The sequence below is a fragment of the Peromyscus maniculatus genome, chromosome 8 (genome assembly GCF_049852395.1).
Source record: "Peromyscus maniculatus bairdii isolate BWxNUB_F1_BW_parent chromosome 8, HU_Pman_BW_mat_3.1, whole genome shotgun sequence".
NCBI classification, from domain to species: domain Eukaryota; kingdom Metazoa; phylum Chordata; class Mammalia; order Rodentia; family Cricetidae; genus Peromyscus; species Peromyscus maniculatus.
This window is the reverse complement of record NC_134859.1, coordinates 66,187,559-66,201,724: the sequence shown is the minus strand read 5'-3', so window position 1 is coordinate 66,201,724 and position 14,166 is coordinate 66,187,559. Positions and strand designations below refer to the sequence as shown.

The following is a 14,166-nucleotide window of genomic DNA, read 5'->3' as shown; positions in this document are numbered from 1 at the left end:
TTGCTAACAAGTGATTCTCAAAACTATGTAGGTCACAGGACATTTGTGAAAAAACAAATTCCATGGATAGTGTATTGATTCTTTTTGCTTATTCCTCAGAAGAAATCATCAAAATTAAATATACCCCTAGATAGTAATGAAAAAGAAATATATACACATATACAAATAAATATACTTAGCTGTCATTCAATATAGATAGAGTTGGTTCCAGTATTTCTCTCACATACCAAAATTGGAGGATTCTCAAGTTCTTCATAGAAGTCTCACGATGCTTGCAGGTAACCTAATCAAATCTTCTTGCATTCACTTATAACACTTAAGATTATGTAATTTCTTCCAGTGATACCATGTAGGAAATGACAAGAAGTCCATAGACAGTACAGTTATGATTTATTCTAATTTTTTGTTGTTGTTACTGTTTTTTGAGACAGGGTTTCTCTGTGTAACAGTCCTGGCTGTTCTAGAACTCCATCTGTAGACCAGGCTGGCCTCATTCGCAAAGACCCACCTGCCTGCTGGGATTAGAGGTGTGCACTACTATGCCTGGCTGTTTTCTAAGCATTGTTCATCTATGGTTGGCTTACTATGGAGATTTCAACAGAACCTGATAATAAATATTGAAGAAGCCAGGCAGTGGTGGCACACACCTTTAATCCCAGCACTCGGGAGGCAGAGACAGGCAGATCTCTGTGAGTTCCGAGGCCAGCCTGGTCTGCAGAGTGAGTTCCAGAACACTAAGGGATACATATAGCGACTCTGTCTCAAAAAACAAACAAACAAAAACACCAAATAAAACAAAACTGAAGGTGATCATCCTGGGTAACAGCCATCATTAAGTTCAGATTGGCCATCAAGTTCTGGTTCTGGTACCAGGAAAGGCTAAGGACAGAACCTAGGGCTTTGTGTGTGCAGAGTAAAGGTTCTAACACTGTTACACCCCAGCCCATATATTACTTTAAAGCACTAAATTCATGGAACTGTTATTATACAGCAATTGCTAAGTAACATACATCCCTTTTTTTGGGTCCTTACGGTCACCATCTGCTTCCACGATCACTACAAGGACAAACTGAACTCAGCACAGCTGTGATACGCATTGTGATTCTCAGGATTTCAGTTTATTACATTGAAGGCCACAGAATAAAAGGAACAACAGCAAAGGCACACAAGGTTAGGTCCAGGAAGGCTCCCTCTCACTAGTCATTGGGCAGTGCTCTACCCTCCCAACAGTGGTACATGGGACGTACACAGTGTATGCTAGCTAGGGGTGTTTACCCAGCTATGCTGTGGGATTGGGCTTTTAATTAGGGGTCAGCCATGTAAGCTGGCCATACACTGATTGAACCAACAATCCCAGATGAGACCTAAGTGACAGAGAAGGGTCCAAAGTCCCTCTAAGGCTATTCTGAGGCCTTAGAGGTCACCTTCAGGAGACACCCCAGGCCAGCTTTTTCTCTGAAATGCCCAAGGTTCAAAGAGCTCAAACCCGTTTAGTTAATCTTATCTCACACACAAAAAAGAATAATTTCAAAAGTGGAAGGAGTCATACCATGTAGTCCAAGCTGGCCTTGAACTCCCTTTGTTGATCAGGCTGGCCTTAAACTTGCAGTGATCCTCCTGCCTCCACTTCCCAGGTGCTAGGGTTATAGACATGTACTACCATATCCAGTTTCCTTCAGTGGACTTCTCTAGTTGCCCCTAAACAGAGAGACTAGGAAACCACTGCTCTAACCCCGGGGGTGTACCTGCTTTATTTCCAGGTAGTTTCCAGGACTTAAGCCATACAGCCAGAAGGCAGGATGAAGAGGGCAGGAGGCAGAGACCTCACACTCATACAGAAGCCTCTCCTCATCAGAGACCGAGTAGAAGGCAAGCTTCCCCAGCTCAAGGTCTAGCCACACACCCACAACCTCGGGACAGCCTAAGCAAAGGTCTGTTTTCTTCATCATTGCCCAAGCAGAGAACTGGCCCGGCCCTTTCCACTCTATACACCAAGAGTCCATGGTCCTCCCCAGCATCTGGTCCCGCTTCATGCCCCACGAAGCCACCCCAACAGCCCAGTGGTTGCAGTTCCTAGTATCCACTTCCCAGTACTTCTGGCCAGAAGAAAGGGCCTCAGAACATAAGACCTGGCTAATTAAAAACCTCTCAGGACTCCAACCATAGGTCTGCAGACAACGAGACACGGTCACTGTCCGGCAACTGTTGGAAACCTCCAGGCTACAGGAAAGGCTCCCCAAGTCAAAGGTCGGACTGATGGCATCTGGGAGAAATAAACACCACAAGAACACGGACAGTCAGATATTTTTCACATTTATGGGTATGGGTGTTTAGCCTGCATGTATGTCTGTGCACCACACGTAGGCAGTGACCACAAAGCCAAGCCGAGTGTGTTAGATCCTCTGGGACTAGAGTTCCAGACTATTATGAGACACCAAGAGGGTGCTAGGAATCAAACCTGGGTCCTCTGGAAGAGCAGCCAGTGCTCCTAACCAGTCATGGATAGTCAGTTTTTGACCATCCATGCTGGAAGTCATTCACTCAATAGAAAAAGTAGCATTTTGCCTTTTGGGGTAATGTTCACATTAAATTTACATATATACTTGTAGAAAACTCTACATAACTTTCCTGTTGTATTATCAATGCCCTGGTCCTGCCTTTACTTTCTCTTACCTCCCATCGGGAAGCTATCTCTAAATCCCATGCAGTATGAAGTCATTCTCGCTTTTTTCAATACCTGTGCTTGGTGAGTACAATGGCTATTTGTGCCCAGGTCTATCTTTTATTCATTTACATGTAATATTTCCCTCTCTTCCCCCCTCCCTCCCTCCCTTCTTGTCTGTCTAGTGCTGGGAATGAGACCCAGGGGCTTGCACACACTAGACAAATCCTCTCCTACTGAACCACACGCCCAGCCCCTATTGTTAAGTGATAATATGTGAATGTCATGTCTTCTCTACTCCAGGCACTTCTTTCTCTCCCTCCCTCCTGATCTCTCACGTAGCCAGAAGGCAATTCTACCATGTTATTATTACCATTGAAAAGGTAAGAGAAGAGAGGCCCTAAGAGGTGACTTGTCCAGGCCTGCACAGCTAGTTAACGGAGCTGCTGAAGTCAAAATCAGGGCTCTTAAGGACCATCTAGCCTGGGCCAACACAGTATGTATGTAAGTGAGGGAAGAAACAGGCAGCTGTAACTGATGATCCCAGCATGGATGCGCTTGGGATCTAAGTGCTCAAGGACCTAGTTTAGACTGGAATTTGGGAATTTGGACTAGAGAATCCTTTGTCCTTATATTAAGCTCTCCATATTGAGGGGACCTAGTCTAGAAGAAAAAAAAAAAAAAATCCAAGGGTCTGAAAGTCAAAGATTGGTCTCACAGCAAGGAGGTGGGCACAGCACATTCTTTAAGTCCCTCCATTCTACATATAAGTAGTTTTATTTGTTTTGTTTTTGTTTTTTCAGATTGAGTTTCATGTAGCCTGGGCTGGCCTCACACTATGTAGCTAAGGATAACCTTGAAACACTGATCCTCCTGCCTCTACTTCCCAAGTTCTAGGATTACAAGTATATACCGTCACACCTGGTTTATGCAGTGCTGGGGACTGAATCCGGGGTCTTTGTGCATGCTAGGAAAGTATCTACTGAGTTATTTTGTTGTTTTGTATTTCAAGAGAGAGGGTTTGTTTGTTTTGTTTGTGTGTGTGTGTGTGTGTGTGTGTGTGTGTGTGTGTGTGTGTGTGTAGCCCTGGCTGTCCTAAAACTCACTCTGTAGATCAGTCTGGCCTCAAATTCACAGTGATCCATCTGCCTCTGTCTCCAGAGTGCTGGCATTAAAAGGATACACCACCATTGCCTGGCTGGTCTACTGAGTTATATCCCAGCCCTAGTAGGTATGTTTAAGTGGACCTCAAACTTACATAAGGCAAACTGAGAAGCTTTCCTGGGTTCAGGACTCCTCTGGTCAGGCAGCAGGCATAAGGAAGAAGATGGCATTTCTAGAAATTAAAAGAATTGGGAGGAGGAAGCCCCATTAGCAAAAGGCAAACCAAAGGTATCCAATTGTCATGATACGGGCACAGGCCTGCATTCTTTCTTATAGCACATTTCTGGGTGTCTGGGTTGTGCCAGACACCACATTCAGACCAAGTATATCCAGCCCCAAGTTATCACCGTGGAACTTTTTTCTTAACTGTTTACCCCACAAAAACCCCAAACTCCCTGCTACCAGAGATCTTGTTCATCTCTATTTTCTAAGCATTAAGATCCATATAAACCCCATAGACAGAAAAGTGTTTTATGCACCCTCTTATCCAGAATACTCACAGCCCGCATAGGTCAACATTCTACACCATTATAAAGCCAGGTAACCTGAGCCAATGTAAGGATCAGGTCAACTGCTGACACCTCCAACTCCCTCCCCATGTTCCAAGTTTAATTACTAACTTAAGCAATTATATATGCTAGACTATAATGACCATGAGAAGGCAGGAACAGAGAAAGTAAGGGAAGCCCTGCTGTTGTGGAATATTACTTTAAGATGTGTTACATTTATTTATGCTGTGGAATATTTGTTTAATGATGCAAAGATGTGCTGTATTCTTTTATGTTGCATTTGTGTAACTCTGTGAAGCTGTGTTACTGTGCCTGTCTAAAACACCTGATTGGTCTAATGAAGAGCTGAATGGCCAATAGGAAGGCAGGAGAAAGACTAGTCTTGAAAAACCAAAAAGAAAACAAAAAACAAACAAACAAACAAACCTGGAATTCTGATAATGTACAAAATGAATGAATCTAAAGAATATTGTACCCATGTATGCAAATTAAAATAATTTGGTAGTTTTTTGTTTTGTTTTGAGACAAGGTCTCATTGTATAGCTCTGGCTACCCTTGATCTTGCTATATAGACCAGGCTGGACTCAAACTTCCAAAGATCTGACTACCTCTGTCTCCAAAGTACTGGGATTAAAGGTGTAAGCCACCACATCTGGCTTTAAAATAATTCTAAGTAAGATTTTCAAAATGTTCCACACCTATGTTCTGGAAAGATCTCAGCAGTTAAAAGCACATACTGCTCTTGCATCTAAATTCATTTCCCAGCACCCATGTCAGGTTGGCTCACAAGGTCTCTAATTCCAGCTTCAAAGAATCCAACACCCTCTTCTGGCCTCCATAAGCACCTGCATTCACATGCACATACCTTTCCACAGACACACATACATACATACAATTAAAAATATACAAAAATATGAGTCCAAGAGAACAAGAGAAAGAACAGAGGTTCCTTCACACTGGTACTGTGTAAAATTAAGACATTCCCCCAGTACAATAGAATACAATACAGAGATGTGTTTCCCCTGAGTCAGGATTTCACTACAAATTCCTGGAACTCATAGAGATCCTCTGCCTCTGCCTCTTGAGTGCTGGAATTAAAGGTGTGTGTCCTGAAGCCCAGCCAAAACTATATTTTTGATAGGATATACCAAGAAGTAGCAAACTCTAGGACAGGTAGGAATACAAAGAGAGACTCTGTCTCAAAATACAAACAAACAAAAAGAAGTAATTATATAGTTTCGTGCCTTTTTTTTCCTTCTTACTACTATTCCCTCCACCCCACCCCCATACTCCTTTTGAGACAGGGTCTCTCTCATGTAGCTCAGGTTGGCCTTGAACTCCTGATGCTTCCATCTCCACCTCCCAAGTGCTCAAATTAGAGGTATTTACTGTGATACTTAGTTTCATGTCTTGTTAGTAAAAAACATTTTACTAATTAAAAAAATAAAAAGAGCCGGGTGGTGGTGGCACACGACTTTAATCCCAGCACTCGGGAGTAGAAGCAGATGGATCTCTGTGAGTTCGAGGCCAGCCTGGGCTACAGAGTTAGTTCCAGGAAAGGCTCCAAAGCTACACAGAGAAACCCTGTCTCAAAAAACAAAAAAATAAAAGGATAAAAATAAAAAGAGGGCTCATGAGATGGATCAATGGGTAAAAGCACTTGCCACCAAGCCTGATGATTTCAGTTCAATTCCCATGTGGTGGAAAGAGAGAATTATTTTCCTCAAATTATCCTCTTACCTACACACACAGATTGTGGCAAGTGTACACACACACACACACACACACACACACACACACACACACACACACACTGCCTTTAAAAAAAAGACACAATGCCAGACGGTGGTGGTGTGCACCTTTAATCCCAGCACTTGGAAGGCAGAGCCAGGTGGATCTCAGTGAATTTGAGACCAACTTGGTCTACAAATCGAGTTCCAGGACAGCTAAGGGTACACAAAGAAACCCTGTCTCGAAAACAGAAAAGAAAAAAAAAAAGAAAGAAAGAAAAAACATCAAAGAAAAGGACAAAAAATAAAAATCAGCCAGGTGAGGTTGAATATATGGCTTGGTCCAGCTTCTCGGGAGGCATGAAGATCACTTAAGTTTGAGGTCAGCCTGGGCAACATAAAGAGACCTCATCTCAAATATGAAAACAGGGCTGGTGAGAGGCTGGAGAGACGATGGCTCCGCAGTTAAGAGCGCTTGTTGCTCTTGTTGAAGACCTTGGTTTGGCCCCCAGCACCCACATTCTCACAACCATCCCTAACTCCAGTGCCAGGGGACCTGATGCTCTCACCCTCTTCTGACCTTTGAGGGCACCACACACACACACACACACACACACACACAGCGCACAGATATACATGCCGGCAAACACCCACACAGGAAATAAATCTGTAACAATGAAAGCGGAGACCAGAGATGATTCAGTGGGTAAAGGCACCTGTTGCCAAGCCCAGCAGCCTGAGCTAATCTCTACATCACACGTGGTGTAAGGAGAGCAATTTCGGCAAGTTATCTTCTGATTTCCCTCCACGTGTGAGCTGTACATTACCCCACCACCACCACCACCACCACCACCACCACCACCACGACGTATGTAAGTAAAAATGAAAACTAGCCGGGCGGTGGTGGCGCACGCCTTTAATCCCAGCACTCGGGAGGCAGAGCCAGGCGGATCTCTGTGAGTTCGAGGCCAGCTTGGTCTACAGAGTGAGATCCAGGAAAGGCGCAAGGCTATACAGAGAAACCCTGTCTAAAAAACCAAAAAAAAAAAAAAAAATAATGAAAACTAAAAGTCCAAATCAGCCTATTTCCAATATCCTCAGGCAAAAAAGCAAAGATAAGCCATAAACTGGGATCCGGGTTTACGAGTCTTAAAAATGTGAGTTTTGCTTTACTCAGGGCCTATGCTACAGAAAATACCTTGGGTCACATCCCAAAATGTACACAGCCACGACCACGCCTCAGCCCACTCCTACTCAACTTACACCACTACAGCCAAAAGCAGCCATGCTCTGGGCCCCGTCCCCAAGGAACAAAGCCGGGGCATTTGGCCATTCCCACCAACCTCCTTAGTCAGTCCTGCTCCACTAAATAATGTCAGCTCACCCTGAACTTGTTCTCCAGGAGCGTCTGTCCGTGGGACACTCCCTTGTAGTTTTTCCTGAATTTCTTTTAGATTATGGAGAATCTCTCGAATTTTCTTCTCAGATGCATTGGACGTTACCGGCGTTGGCGAACTCAAGGACTGTTCCTCCTCAGAGGAAGGAGCCTATTGATCAAGGAGTCAAGAACAAGTGAATGAAAGTCAACCATGGAACTCATCGAATCCACTCAAGGTCTGCCTCCCAGTTTTTCTCATTTAAGTCCAAACAGGCTTTTAAAAACAACAGGGGCTGGAGAGATGGCTCAATGATTGAAATTTTATTTATTTTTGTTTCATGTGCATTGGGGTTTTGCACATATGTCTGTGTGAGGGTATCAGATCCCCTGGAACTGGGGTTACAGACAGTTGTGAACTGCCACGTGGTTGCTGGGAATTGAACCTGGATCCTCTGGAAGAGCAGTATTAACTGCTGAGCCATCTCTCCAGGCCCAGCTCCATGATTAAGAGCAACATCTGCACTTCCAGAACCTGGATTTAGCTCCCAGGACCCACATGGCATCAGGCATACATGTGGGCATAGACATACATGCAAATAAAACGCCATACACATAACAACAAACAAGCACCATTCCCTAGCAGGGAATGGTGGCTCATGCTTCTAATTCAAGCACTTAAGAGTCCTGAATAAATCTTTAAAAAACAAAAGTCCTGAAAGCAAGTGGACTGCTATGAGTTCAAAGTTAACCTGAGCTACAGAGTGAGATTCTATCTCAAACAAACAGAAATCATCATGCTCAAGCAGTTTTTTGTTTGTTTGTTTGTTTGTTTGTTTTTCCACAATCTTTTTTTCAAGACAGGGTTTCTCTGTATAGCCCTGGCTACCCTGGAACTTGCTCTGTAGACCAGGCTGGCCTCAAACTTAGAGGTCCACCTGCCTCTGCCTCCCAAGTGCTGGGATTAAAAGCATGCGCTATCACCACCCAGCACATTTATTTCTTTTTATTTTATATTTATGAATGCTTTGCCTGCCTGTTTGTGTGTATGTACCACACGTGTGCCTGGTGCCTAAGGAAACCAGAAGAGGACGTCAAATACCTTAGAATTGGAGATATGGGTGGTTGTGAGCCACCATGGGGGTGTTGGAGATCAACCCATGTAGGATGTGGTCAGGAGAGGACACAGGCATGGGATCCCATGTGGAATGTGGTCAGGAGAGGACACAGGCATGGGACCCCATGTGGTTTGCTGGTTCTGGGAGGACTGGCTCTTAATCCCAAACAGGCAATGCCACAGTTTAGATCATACATGGCTCCCTGAAGGCCCAGCTAGAAATGCTTAATCCCCAGGGCGCCATAAGGAGGAGGCAGTGGAACCTTTAGGTGGAGACAAGGTCTTTAGGCCACTGGGGGCAGCAGGCACTCCTTTCCTCTCTGTCCTCTGCTCCCTGGCCATGAGGTGGTGAGGTTCTGCTCTCCCACGTTCCTGCCGTTGCCCCTGGGCTCCCGTAAGCGGCCACCCAAAATAACCTTTTTATTTTCAAAAACTGATTGTCTCGGGGTTAAGCAGACATCAGAGTATTTCAAGAAGATGAGTTACATGGTCATGTTTGTGTGAAGAAGGGTGACTAAAATAGAGTGGGACATTTGCAGGGCGTGGTGGCTGTCCAGGCAAAAGATTACCGTGGCTTGGACTAGAGAATTCTCAAGAGCTCAGAGGTCAATAGATTCAGAAGATGCTCCAGCTGGCCTCGGAGCTACAGTGTGCTGCTAGGCAGGTTAGGGCAGAGGAAGGGACTTGACATTCTGGCTCGTGTATTTGGAAGAATGAGACCAAGGCTGTGAGGAGAATCCCCAGAGGAAGCGTAGTTTGGGGCATTTAACTGTGCTGTTTCTGAGATACCCAAGAGGAAAAGTTGAGATGCAAGAAAGCAGTGGAAGTAGGAGAATCAGGAGTTCAAGGCCAGCCTAGGCTAGAGATCCTGTCTCCTAAAACAGAAGCAAATGAAAGCAGCCTGGAGACTGAGCACAATGGGACACTCAGGCAGCTGGGTTAGGAGGACCAGAAGTTCATGTTGCAGGACAGCCTGGACGGCACAACAAAATTCCATCTCCAAAGGAGAAATGGGGTGTTAGCAAGACGCTCAGCTGGTAAAAGTGCCTGCTGCACAAGCCCGACACCCTGAGTTAGAGGTGGGTGGGTGTGTGTGTGTGTGTGTGTGTGTGTGTGTGTGTGTAGATGAGAATGGACTCCTAAAAGTTGTGCTCTGTCCTACCCTACACACATACCCGCCCCTACACACATACCCTCCCCTATACAAATACCTTCCCCTACCACACACACACACACACACACACACACATACTCTTCGTTACACACACACAGACACACACTCCCCTACACACACATACCCTTCCCTACACACATACCCTTCCCTACACACATACCCTTCCCTACACACACACACACACACACACACACACACACACACACACACACCCTCCCCTACACACATACCTGCCCCTACACACACACCCTCACACACACACACACACACACACACACACACACACACCCTCCTCTATATACATACCCTCCCCATACACATATCCTCCCCCCACACACACACACACACACACTCTCCCCTCCATACAATAATGAAACTTTTTTAAAGGTCACTGAATGGGGCTGGAGAGTTAACTTGGCAGTTAAGGACATTTGTTGCTCTTACAGAGGATCAGAGTTCAGTTCCCAGCAACCACATGATGGCTCACAGTCATCTGTAACTTTAATTCCAGGGGCTCCAACACCCTCTCTGACCTCTACAGGGATCAGGCATGCATATGGTATACATATATTAATGCAGGCAAAACACCCACACACATAAAATACGATAAATACATCTTTAAAAAATGTACAGCTCAGTGAAGATGAGGACTCTCAAATCCGTGGGATTTACGGAGCTTGTTGGTGGTTTTAGAGAGAGTTGATTGGGTAGAGTGGGAAGGACAAATCCCAGCCTACTGGAAGCTTCCATTAACTCATGTCCAGCCAGGCGGTGGTGGCACACGCCTTTAATCTAACTTCAAACAGGGCATGGTGGCACATTCCTCTAACCCCAGCACTCGGGAGGCAGAGGCAAGCGGATCTCTGTGAGTTCAAGGCCAGCCTGGTCTCCAAAGAGAGTTCCAGGAAAGGTGCAAAGCCACACAGAAAAACCCTGGTGGGAGGGGGAGGGGGAACAAAAACAAAAACCTCAAGTCCAGCATGCCAGATTTCCAACCACCCACATTTGGCAGACAAGAGAATGGTAAACATGAGACCGGTTGCATTCCATGTCTCTCTCATACTGCTCTAGCTGGAAGCTGTCCTTCACCCTGGCCCCTCCGTTCCCACCTGGACCTACCGTGCCCAGGACACCCAGTTCATTGTCCAGTCCGGATCCCAAGCGAGGTCCTTGTGTTTGAAGGCCCTTGACAACGTCTACGAACTGTTGGAACAATTTTGTCAGCTCCTGGATGACTTCTGTGGTTCTTTTCTGTAGTGCGACCTTGAAAAGAGCAACAGGAGCCGGGCGGTGGTGGCGCACGCCTTTAATCCCAGCACTCGGGAGGCAGAGGCAGGCGGATCTCTGTGAGTTCGAGGCCAGCCTGGACTACCAAGTGAGTCCCAGGAAAGGCGCAAAGCTACACAGAGAAACCCTGTCTCGAAAAACCAAAAAAAAAAAAAAAAGAAAAGAAAAGAAAAGAGCAACAGGGGGCTTCTGGACCCAGGACCACCACTCAATAAAGGGGCAATAGTGGCATGAAAGAAAACATTAAAGCAATGGAAAAGAATAGGGAGCCGAGAATCAAACCTTGAGACACACGGTAAAATAATTTTTTACAAGAATGCCAAGACTACTTAAAGGGGCGAGGAGTCTTTTCAACAAACACTAACTAGAAATGTATATTCCTATACCAATGAATGAAGTTAGAGTCTTTGGTTTGTTTTTGAGACAGGCTCTCTCTACATAGCCCTGGCTGTCTTGGCGCTCTGTATGTAGACCAGGCTGGCCTGAAACTCACAGAGATCTGCCTGCCTCTGCCTCCCGAGTGCTGGGGTTAGAGGAATGTGCCACCATGCCCTGTTTGGATTCTTACCTAACATGATATGGAAAACTAATGAGGAGCTGGGGGAGAGTGCATGCCTGGTACATCAGTCCCCAGCTGGAGAGAGAGTAGAGATGAAAATAGGAACTCGATTTCAAGATAATGGACATTGTAGCAGTAGTTATAATAGTCAAGTGTAGAAACAATTCAGATGTTCATAATTAGTAATTACTAGATAAGTTGATTAGAAAATGGTGTATCCACACAGATGATATGACAGCCACCTAAAGCATGCGTGTTCTGATACATGCTACAAGAGTCAGCTCTGAAAGTATAATGGGAATGGAAGAAGTTAGACACAAAGGGTCAGGGAATGGCCCCCATTTATATGAAACATGTAGAATAGGTAAATTCAGAAACATAAAATAGTTATGGAATATTACTCTAACTAGGTAAAGATGTGTGACATTTGTTTATGCTGCGGAATACTACTTTAACTGTGTAATGGTGTGTTTTACACACACACACACACACACACACACACACACACACACACACAGGGGTAAGAAGCCAGGCAGCCACCAGCCGGCAGACAGGAGAAGCAGAGAAAGTAAGATACACAGAAGGAAAGAGAAGTAAAAAGCCTGAGGCAAAAGATAGATAAAGAGAAATAGGTTAATTTAAGTTAAAAGAGCTAGCCAGAGACGAGCCTAGGCTGAGCATTCATAAATAGTAAGACTTCTCAGTGTCATGACTTGGGAGCCGATTAGTGGCTCAAAAGAAAAAGCCTGGCTGGGCGGTGGTGGGGCACGCCTTTAATCCCAGCACTCGGGAAGCGGAGGCAGGCGACCTTTGTGAGTTCGAAGCCAGCTTTGGTCTACAAAGCGAGTTCCAAGAAAGACGCAAAACTACACAGAGAAACCCTGTCTAGAAAAAAGAGAAAAAAGAAAGTCTGGTACAGTAGATGAGATGTGTGGAGGTTGGAGGGACGGGAATCAGGTGTCATTGCTTAGCGGGTACAGAGGTCCTCTTTGTGGTGATGAAATCACTTTGGAAACAGCGTTGACAGATGCACAGTATTGGAGACATGACAAATGGCATCAAAGTGTACACTAAAAAAAAAAAAACGTTCAAATGGTTGGCCCGTCATGGTGGCACATGCCTTTAACCCTGCTCTTGAAAACCAGAAGCAAGCCGTCTCAACAAATAAATAGAATTAAAGAGTGTTAAAATTTGCAAATATACTACCACACTAAAGATTTTCAGACATCACAGAGACTGGCGAGAAAATGGAAATATGCAAGGGGGCACCACACCTCGGTTGGATGGGATTTAGATTAACTACTGTTTGTGACATATTTAACTATTGTTTGTGACCAGACCTTACTATGTAGGTCTGGCTGGTGTGGGGCATGCCCCTAGCTCAGCCTCGCAAATCCTGGGATTACAGGTGTGCAGTCACCACGCCCGGCTTTTCAACTACTTCCCCGCTCCCCCTGCCCCTGTCCCTCTCCCCTCCCCCCTCCCCCCGGAGCCAAGGACCGAACCCAGGGCCTAGTGCTTGCTAGGCAAGCGCTCTACCACGGAGCTAAATCCCCAACCCCCCCCTTTTTTTTTTTTTTTTTGGTTTTTCGAGACAGAGTTTCTCTGTGTAGTTTTGGTGCCTTTCCTGGATCTCGCTCTGCAGACCAGGCTGGCCTCGAGCTTACAGAGATCTAAAAGCGTGTGCCACCGCCTCCCGGCCCACTTTTCAACTTCTTTATACAACTCTGAACTTTCCAAAGATTCTCCCGAAAACAGATTAAATTGATTTAAAAAAAAAAAAATCACGTAGCGAAAGAAGAGATCGGGAAGGCAAGAGAGGCCCAAGGGGGCTCACGCGGGCTGCCAGAGCGGTGCGGGGTTCCTACCGGCGGCGGCGCGGGACGACGAGGCGGCGCAGAGGCGGGCGCGGGCGCGGGCACGGCTTCGGGGCCAGCCTCGAGCTCGTGCGCCGCTTGGCGGTACTTGTCCGCTAGGTCCTGCAGCAGCGGGTTCTTGCGCAGCGTGGGCTTCGCCTCCGGGCCCTCCCGGCAGGTGGGGCAGGCCCAGGGGCGGCCACGCACGCCAGCGCGCTGCGTGATCCACAAGCCCTTGAGGCACCGGAGGCAGAAGCTGTGGCCGCAGGGCAGCGTGGTGGGCCAGTCCAGCAGCCCTTGGCAGATAATGCAGCCCAGGTCCTCCTCGCTCAGCCACACAGGGACCGAAGTGCCTAGGCCTGGGGTCGCCATGCTGGGTGGTGGCCAGGATGCCCCGTAAGCTTCCGCTGTGCCCCACCCACTTCCCTGAGTTTACCCCGCCCACCACATCGCCCCGCCCTTCCCATCACATCGCCCCGCCCTTCCCATCACATCGCCCCGCCCTTCCCATCACATCGCCCCGCCCTTCCCATCACATCGCCCCGCCCAGTCGCTGGAAGTCTTCCCAACCTCTAAAAATGCTAGCTGGCTGGCATTTTTAGAGGTTTCTCTCAATCCTCTGGCTTCCTTCCTCTCTTCTGTCCATCAACATGCAACCACAACAACTTAGGCTATGAAGAGGGTTAGCTTCAGGACCTCATTTTAGGGTTGCGCCCACTAGGTGTCACATTTT

General features: G+C 46.4%; 1 protein-coding gene across 1 annotated transcript; it reads right to left on the bottom strand.

Annotated features, from left to right (window-relative positions):
• Positions 1–1,096: 1,096 nt before the first annotated feature.
• On the bottom strand, positions 1,097–13,881 carry Rnf135 (ring finger protein 135). Its single transcript, XM_006977505.4, has 5 exons — positions 13,446–13,881; positions 10,851–10,994; positions 7,450–7,612; positions 3,921–3,998; positions 1,097–2,263 (listed from the first exon to the last, which is right to left on the bottom strand). The coding sequence occupies exons 1-5, from the start codon at positions 13,803–13,805 to the stop codon at positions 1,728–1,730; spliced, it is 1,281 nt and encodes a 426-aa protein (XP_006977567.1). The 5' UTR covers positions 13,806–13,881; the 3' UTR covers positions 1,097–1,727.
• Between the last annotated feature and the right edge of the window lie 285 nt (positions 13,882–14,166).

Coding starts and splice junctions, on each gene's coding strand:
- Rnf135 (XM_006977505.4), bottom strand. CDS start 13,805: ATGGCGACCCCAGGCCTAGGCACTTCGGTCCCTGTGTGGCTGAGCGAG. Junction 3,999..7,449: donor TCCTGGAGAACAAGTTCAGG/GTGAGCTGACAT, acceptor TTTAATTTCTAG/AAATGCCATCTTCTTCCTTA. Junction 2,264..3,920: donor AGCTTCTCAGTTTGCCTTAT/GTAAGTTTGAGG, acceptor TATTTCTCCCAG/ATGCCATCAGTCCGACCTTT.